General features: G+C 54.6%; 1 protein-coding gene across 2 annotated transcripts; it reads right to left on the reverse strand.

Moving 5' to 3' along the window:
• DBNDD2 (dysbindin domain containing 2) lies at nt 1-4,788 on the reverse strand. Of its 2 annotated transcripts, none has more exons than XM_068566200.1 (4): nt 4,552-4,788; nt 2,113-2,259; nt 1,784-1,921; nt 1-672 (listed from the first exon to the last, which is right to left on the reverse strand). In XM_068566200.1, exons 2-4 carry the CDS (start codon nt 2,249-2,251, stop codon nt 467-469), a joined length of 483 nt encoding a protein of 160 aa, XP_068422301.1. In that variant the 5' UTR covers nt 2,252-2,259; nt 4,552-4,788; the 3' UTR covers nt 1-466. The 2 variants fall into 2 exon arrangements, with proteins under 2 accessions (XP_068422301.1, XP_068422300.1); XM_068566199.1 differs by lacking the exon at nt 4,552-4,788 and adding an exon at nt 3,937-4,083.
• Nucleotides 4,789-6,921: the final 2,133 nt, after the last annotated feature.

Below are 6,921 nucleotides of genomic sequence, written 5' to 3' on the forward strand. Positions count from 1 at the left end.
TTGGCATATTATTATCTGTTTATTATTCATACCGTGCCCTGTTCCAAAAAGGATGTAAGGAAGCAGGATGGCTGGAGTACCATCTCACTGGGAGTGTTAAGGAGTTCACGTCCATTTAGAGACACTGGTTTAGGAGACTCTATCAGGAGACTGCAGGATAGTTTGGAGGAGGGAAGAGTGCTAAGAAAAGCAGTGGCATCTTGTCCTATCTCATCTTCCACCTCCTCACTTGCAGGCCCTACCTCAGGAGTAAGCCAAAACCTGCCAGGGAGGTTGCAGCAGGGAAAGGTTAGCAGTAAAGCAGGAGCGGGTTAATTCCCAGAAAGGTACACCACCCACCATCCTTTCCTCCCTCTGGTGCCTACTGCAGGTAAAGAGTCTGGTCTTCTCCGAAGCGCTCTGGCTGGGCCTGGGGTCTCAAGTGGAGAATAGGCAGCTCAATCAGTCTGTAGGTGGGGGCCCACTGCTAGCTGCAGGCTCCAGGCTCTGCCCCGCCATCTCCCCCATCCTCCTCCTCGTCAGACTGTGCCAAGGGCGTGTCTGCTCCGCCGTCACTGACATCCGGGCTGTGCGGATTGGTGGAGGAGTCAGAGGACGAGGAGGAAGTGCGGGATGTGGTCCTGTCTGCCGTGGGCATTGGCAGGTTCGGCTCCTCGGGACGGTCGTCCACCCCTGCCCAGAGAGAAGAGCCCGTCAGCGCCACGAACAGGGCTTCAGAGGACTCTTAGAGGTGCTCTGGCCAGGAGACACTGAGGCCCAGAGGGGAACAGGGACTTGACCAGTCACCCGGCCAGGCTCCTGACTCCCAGTTCCTTCCACTTCACTGCACCACATCTGGGCTCTAGAGTCAGGTCAATCAAGTCAAGAGTTCAAATTCTACCTACGTCACTTCCTTGCTACTGAGTAGCTTTGGGCAAGTCACTTTCCCTCTCAAGGACTCTGCCCCTCCTCTGTAAAAAAGGGACCCCGACATTCCAGAGGGTTTTGAGGATGAAATCTGTGAATGCTCATAAACTGTCTGGCACATAGACCACCAATAAATAGCAGTTTTAAGTAAGAGAATATCTATCTTATAGGTTAAGAATGTGGGCTTTGGAGCCAGATAGCTCTGGTTCGAATCCAGCTTTTCCACTTTCTGGCTATGTGGCAACAATTTCTCTGAGTCTAATGTCCCTCTTTTATATATATATATATTTTTTTTTTTTTTTGGCCGCATGCCATGTGGGAACTTAGTTTCCTGACCAGGGATCGAACGCAAGCCCCTTGCATTGGAAGCTTGGAGTCTTGACCACTGGACCACCAGGGAAGTCCCTCTAATGTCCTTCTTTATAAGATGGGAATAATCCCATCTGCCCTAATAGGACATTGTAAGGACTGAGATAATACATGTAAAATACCTTAGCACCGTATTAGAAACCTAATAAAGTGCTAAATAAAGATTAATATTAAGATGACTAAAACTGCTTAAGTTGTCTAATATAAAAATTATACTTTTATGTTATTTTAATTATGTTAATTAACTACATTAATTTCACAAATATAAAATTGACAAAGGCTAAGGGGGTTGGGCCTTCCTAGAGTTTTGGATTAGGAATCTGTAACCCAGCTTCCCTCAAGGTCAACTTCCCTAAAATCAGAACAGACAGCTATTTCATGGGTGGAAACGCCCACTCCCAGCCCCTACATGCATACTTCCCCAGTCCAGCCTTGCAACCTCACTTCAGAGCCCTGACATCCGGCTCTGGCTAACCGGTGCCCAAGTGCCCAAAGTAGAGGGGCATACCAGACGTCTGGGGGGTCGGTGGAGGATCTTCGCAAGGCAAGAACACGTCAGCTCCATCCTGATCCCCAAGGTCGATAAATTCCACTTGCTCAAGTGTGTCCACATTCACCTCCATGGATGAGATACTACCTATGGGGGCTGCAGATCAAGAAGGGGGCAAGTCAGGAGGAGCCAGGCCAGAGCTGATAGGATGGTCAGAGACATATGTCAGGTCTGGAGATAGACGTTTAGAGGGCCAAGAAAACCAGGGGGGAGGTACCAAGATTCAGGACCTATAGGACTTCCTCCCTGCCCCACCCTAGTCCCTCTCCCCAGGACTCAGAACTTACGTCTGTGCGACTCGAGATGCAGGTGGGACAGGGGGAAGACAAACTCTGTCTCAGGCTGTAAAATGTCCTCAAAGAATTTCTGCCGCTCCCGAAGGCGGAGCTGCTGGCGCTCCAGGGCTGCCCGCGGATTTGGGTCCATGTCAGCTCCTGGAAGAGCAAGTACAGCTATGAAGTTGAGAGGGGATTCCGTGGGGGCCTGGGCTTGGGGAGCCGCCCTGCAGCCAGCATCCCAGCACTGGGGCCTCTGGACTTGACTACCTCCTCCCCTTTCCTAAAACAAAGTCCATTACCACAAACTTCAAGTCTCACGCAGAGGCGGGGCTGACCCTAGCTCCACAAAGGGGATGCCAGTTCCAGGCACAGCAAAAGAGGCTCCTCTGTATTCAGGGAACACAGTCAATGGCCAAGTCTCAGTATCATGCCCTTCGGAGAGGGGTTGGAAGGGCTGGTTCAGCTCAAATGGGGGAGGCACTTTTTCCACTTAATGGACCCAGCCTCTCCTCAGAAGGCTGGGGAAGAGGACAGAGAGGAAGGTCCCTTCCTCCAGGCTGCAGCTCTGGTTCCTGGCCATTCTTCAAAACCCAGACGAAAGCTAAAGTACCCCCTCCCCTACTCTCCCTCTCTACACACACACACACACACACGCACACACACACACACACACACACCCCACCACCACCACCACCAGCATCCCCTCCAAACCCTGCTCTTTAGTCACAGACTTGACTTCTAGACTTGGCTCTGTCCCTAAGGAAGTCATCTTTCCAGCCTCAGTCTCCACATCTGAAAATGGCATCATCCTCCTACCTGCCTCCGGCACAAGACACAGCCGGTGAAGGTGCTCTGGAAAACGGAAAGCTCTGGTCCCCGTGCTATTTAGAGGACATCATCTCTTCTCTGCCCCCCACAGCTCTTTATTTGAGCTCCTCTCCTCTGACACTTCTCACTGTCTGATCTCCCCACTAGGCATCGAGTAGCAATCAGAAGGGTGCAATTCAGACCAGGCCTTCTGGCCCCCAGTGCTGAGAGCTTTCCAGAACACCATTCACTCGGATTCGCTCCATTCCCTTCCTGAGCCCATCACCCGAGGCAAGGGAGTATCAAGCTTGAGGACCAGATCGTCATCCTCCGCCTACTGCCTTCCCCCCCTCATCTGGACTCGGCATATCCGAGACCCTGGCCAGCTGCACCGGCGCTGGGGTGGGCCGCGAGAGACCCAAACCCAAGTGGGCCAGGCAGGGCCAAGGAAGTGTGGGGAGACCATGTGGCCGGGGCTGGCAGCGGAGGAGGGAGGCGCTGACGCCGATTCCTGGGAAAGGCTCTTAGCGCTGCCGCCCAGGTCACAATACTAAAAATACCCAGGGCCTCTGGGGCTGTCTGCGGGCGGGGAAGGGCGACAAAGAGGGTCGGGGTCGGGGAGCTGGAGGGGACCACGGGCGCCGGGACGCCCCCTCTCTTTCCCCCTCACCCCATCAACCTCAGGAAACTGGAGGGGCTGCCCCCTGGGGAGGTGCGGAGCTAAGCGCCGGGGAGAGGAAGGGGATTGTTTACATAACTGAAGGTGCAGGGGAGAGGGGTGGAGAGAGCTGAAGAGATTTGGGGGGTCGGAGGCGGCCAGGGGCCCGGCCAGGGGAATGGAGCGCTCCCTCTTCGTCCTGCCCCACCCGCACCGGAGTCAGCGAGAGCGAAAGAATTCCCTAAAAGGGGACACGCCGCGACCGCGGGGGAAGGGGGGGAAGGCGAAGGGGTCCCCCGGCCGTTCCGCTCGCGCTCCGGTCCCCCCGGCCTCCCGCTGCACCTGCTCCCGCCCGGCGGAGCCCCTACCTGCCGCGCCCAGAGCCCCCGCTGACTCAGGCTGTCCGCTCCGGCGCGACGGCGGCGGGGGCGTGGTAGCGGGCCGCGCCGGCCGGGGTGGGGCTGCGCCTCCGGGTCTCCCCCGGGACCAACGGGCCCTGGGAGCCGGGAACGAGGAAGAGGCGGGAGGCGGAAGTGGGGGAGGGGCGGCGGCGGGCACACACGCTTCTGCCGGTCGCCCGGCGGCCGCAAGGAGCCCCTGCGGGCGCGATCGTTCGTAGTTCCAGGGCGGGCAAAAAGTTCCCGGCTCGCATCCCTCCTCCCCGCGACCCGTCGGGACCCTCGGCGCTCCGCCCGGCTCCGCGCGCTCCCATACACTTGCTGCGCCCCGCCCGCCCGCGCGGACCCGCAGCGGGGATACGCGGGCTCTCGGCCCCTGCGCCCGGCTGCTCCCCGACTCCCGGGCAGCCCCGACGCAAGCTCCACGCGCCGGCACCCGGACTACCCAGCACCTTCGGCCACGCTCGGCACACTTAGGCGCGCACCTCTCGAAAAGGCGTATGCAGGGTCAGAGGGGCTGGGGACTCGCTGCCGCCCATCAGGGCAGGTGCACTGCGGCGGAGGCCCCCTGACCCTGGGACTCACCCCGCAGCCCCCGGTTCCCGGCTCCGGGATGGACAGGGCCGCCGTCCAGCCTTCCAGCGCACTGGGCGGGGTGGGCGCGGGGACGGGGCGGGTTGGGGGGTGGACGCCGGCGGGGAGCCAACTCCTCCGGGGTGCCAAGAGGGGCGCTGCGCGTCCCGGCTGGCGGGGGTGGAGGAGCGAAGCGGAAACTGTGGACCCAGAGGGGAAACGCTTGCCCCTCTCGCAGTGGCTCCTGGCTCAGACCAGGGCCAGAAGTCTCCTGGACCGAGGCTCTGTGCTCATTCTCCTCCTCCTCCCTTCCACCCTGTGCCCGTACGTAGCTCCAGAAACCGCGGGGTGGGGGGGTGGGGGGCGTCTGTCGGAGATGCTTCTGCCGTGGGGTCACTCGATCGTTCATTCAACAAACATCCGCGAGCAAGCCGGAAACTAGGAGTCATCCTTGGCATCTCCCTGTCCTTCGCTGCCCACATTAAAACACATCTCCATTAACTGTCGATTCTCTTTCCTAAATATCTTTCCAATCCACCGTTCCTCTCCGTTTCCACCACCATCTCTCCCTTGGCTCCTACGGAAACCTTCTCTCTGGTTTTCTTGTACTCTGGTCCTGCTGCGCTCCATCCCCACAGCAGTTAGTCGTCACTGTAGAATCGAGAGTGCTAACCACGGAACCCCACATCAGTCATTTCAAAACCGCAGGTCCGATGTGCCACCCCCTGCTTAAATCCCTCCTTTGTTAGAATGAAATCCGGGTGCTGATATCTGAGCTGAGTCTTAAAGAAATGAGTTCAACAAGCAGAGAAGAGGGGGAAGGGCATGTACAGAGGGACAGAGGTGTGAAAAGTCCGGACATATTCAGGCTTCCCTGTCAGGGGACCAGCACTCAGTACAAATACCTAAAGCTCTGCCTCTTCTATTGTTACTGAGATCCCTAAACAATCCTGTGAGATAAGTACAGCAAGCAGCTTTCCCATTATTTTACAAGCAAGGAAACCAGTTTGTGGGAAGCAAAAAGTGCAGTGGTTAGGAGCACAGACCTGGGAGTCAGGCCCTCTTGGGTGGTAAACCTAGCTCTGGTGTCTAGCCAGCTGTGTAAACAATTTCTCTGATCCTTGATTTCTTTGCCTATTAGGTAGGAATAATTAGTCCCCTCCTCCTATGAGATAATTCATATAAAATGCTTAGTACAGGACTTGGGCACTCTGGAGATGCTCAATAAACAATAAACACTAGTTGTTTTGACTGTAATCGGTTCTGAGAAAGGGAGGAAACTGCTTTCTTCCACGTATTTCTGAAATTATAGAAAGTAGGCTCTAACCTTCTACAGAGCTTATTATGTGCCTGTCACTGTTCTAAGTGCTTTGCATGTATTACTCTTTTAATCCTCTTAATAATCCTGTGAGGTAAATACTATTTTTACTTCCATTTTACAGATACAGAAACTGAGATATAGAGAGGTGAAGGAACTTGTCCAAGGCCTTACAGCAACTAAGTGATGGAGCGGAAATTCAAACCCAAGTAGGCTGCTTCCAGAGACTGTGCTTATAACCATGGCTCCCAGCCTGCTCCGCTTTTATCCCGTTGCAGTTTTCATCTTCCGAGAAATGTTTTGGTCAGTCTGATTCTTATTCCTCATTAATGGATGGAGTAGATACTTGGTCCCGTTTTCTAGCGCAGAGGAATGAGGCCAAGTCAAAAGTACAGTGGATGAGAGCTCAGCTCCCAAAGTCACCTCCCCCCTTTTCAGGCATATCCCTGGGACCAGTACTGCATGGATTATTTTGAGCCGTCCCCAAGATGGTGACAGATCAGGAACCTCTCTGTCCCTTTGCCAGATATTTGCCACATACAAGGGTGGAAGGGGAAAAAGCATCCAAGTTAGAAATAATTCACAGGGCTAAGCTGGAAGGGTATCAGCCAAGAGAAAGGCCCAGGCAGCAGACCCAAGGGTGGATGGCAAAAGGAGTTGAAAGGATCAGTGAAAAAGTAGATGGCTTAGACTTCTGCGTTCCATCTAGGATGCCAAAAGCTGGGAAGAGCATCATTACCACCCTAATAACAATTTTTTTAAACTGTTAGGTAATTATAAAATTATTACTTTTGTCAAACCCATCAGCGAGCTAAGGCTGCAGAGCAACCAATTAACCTGAATTCCAAAGAAGGACAGGCACCTCCAAGAAGGAATAGGATGTAGGCACCGGCACACCTCTGAAGTAGGAGGAAGGCAAGGTTTCCATGCAAACAGGTAAGAAGAGTTCAGCTACACTTTTTATTGCTAAAGGCCAGGTGTGGCTAGCATGAGAGTATAGAATCCTTGGGAGTCACAGACACTAAAAGTAATCATAGAAACAACAAAACCAAACTTTTTTCAAC

This window comes from Eschrichtius robustus, chromosome 16, assembly GCF_028021215.1.
Source record: "Eschrichtius robustus isolate mEscRob2 chromosome 16, mEscRob2.pri, whole genome shotgun sequence".
NCBI lineage: Eukaryota > Metazoa > Chordata > Mammalia > Artiodactyla > Eschrichtiidae > Eschrichtius > Eschrichtius robustus.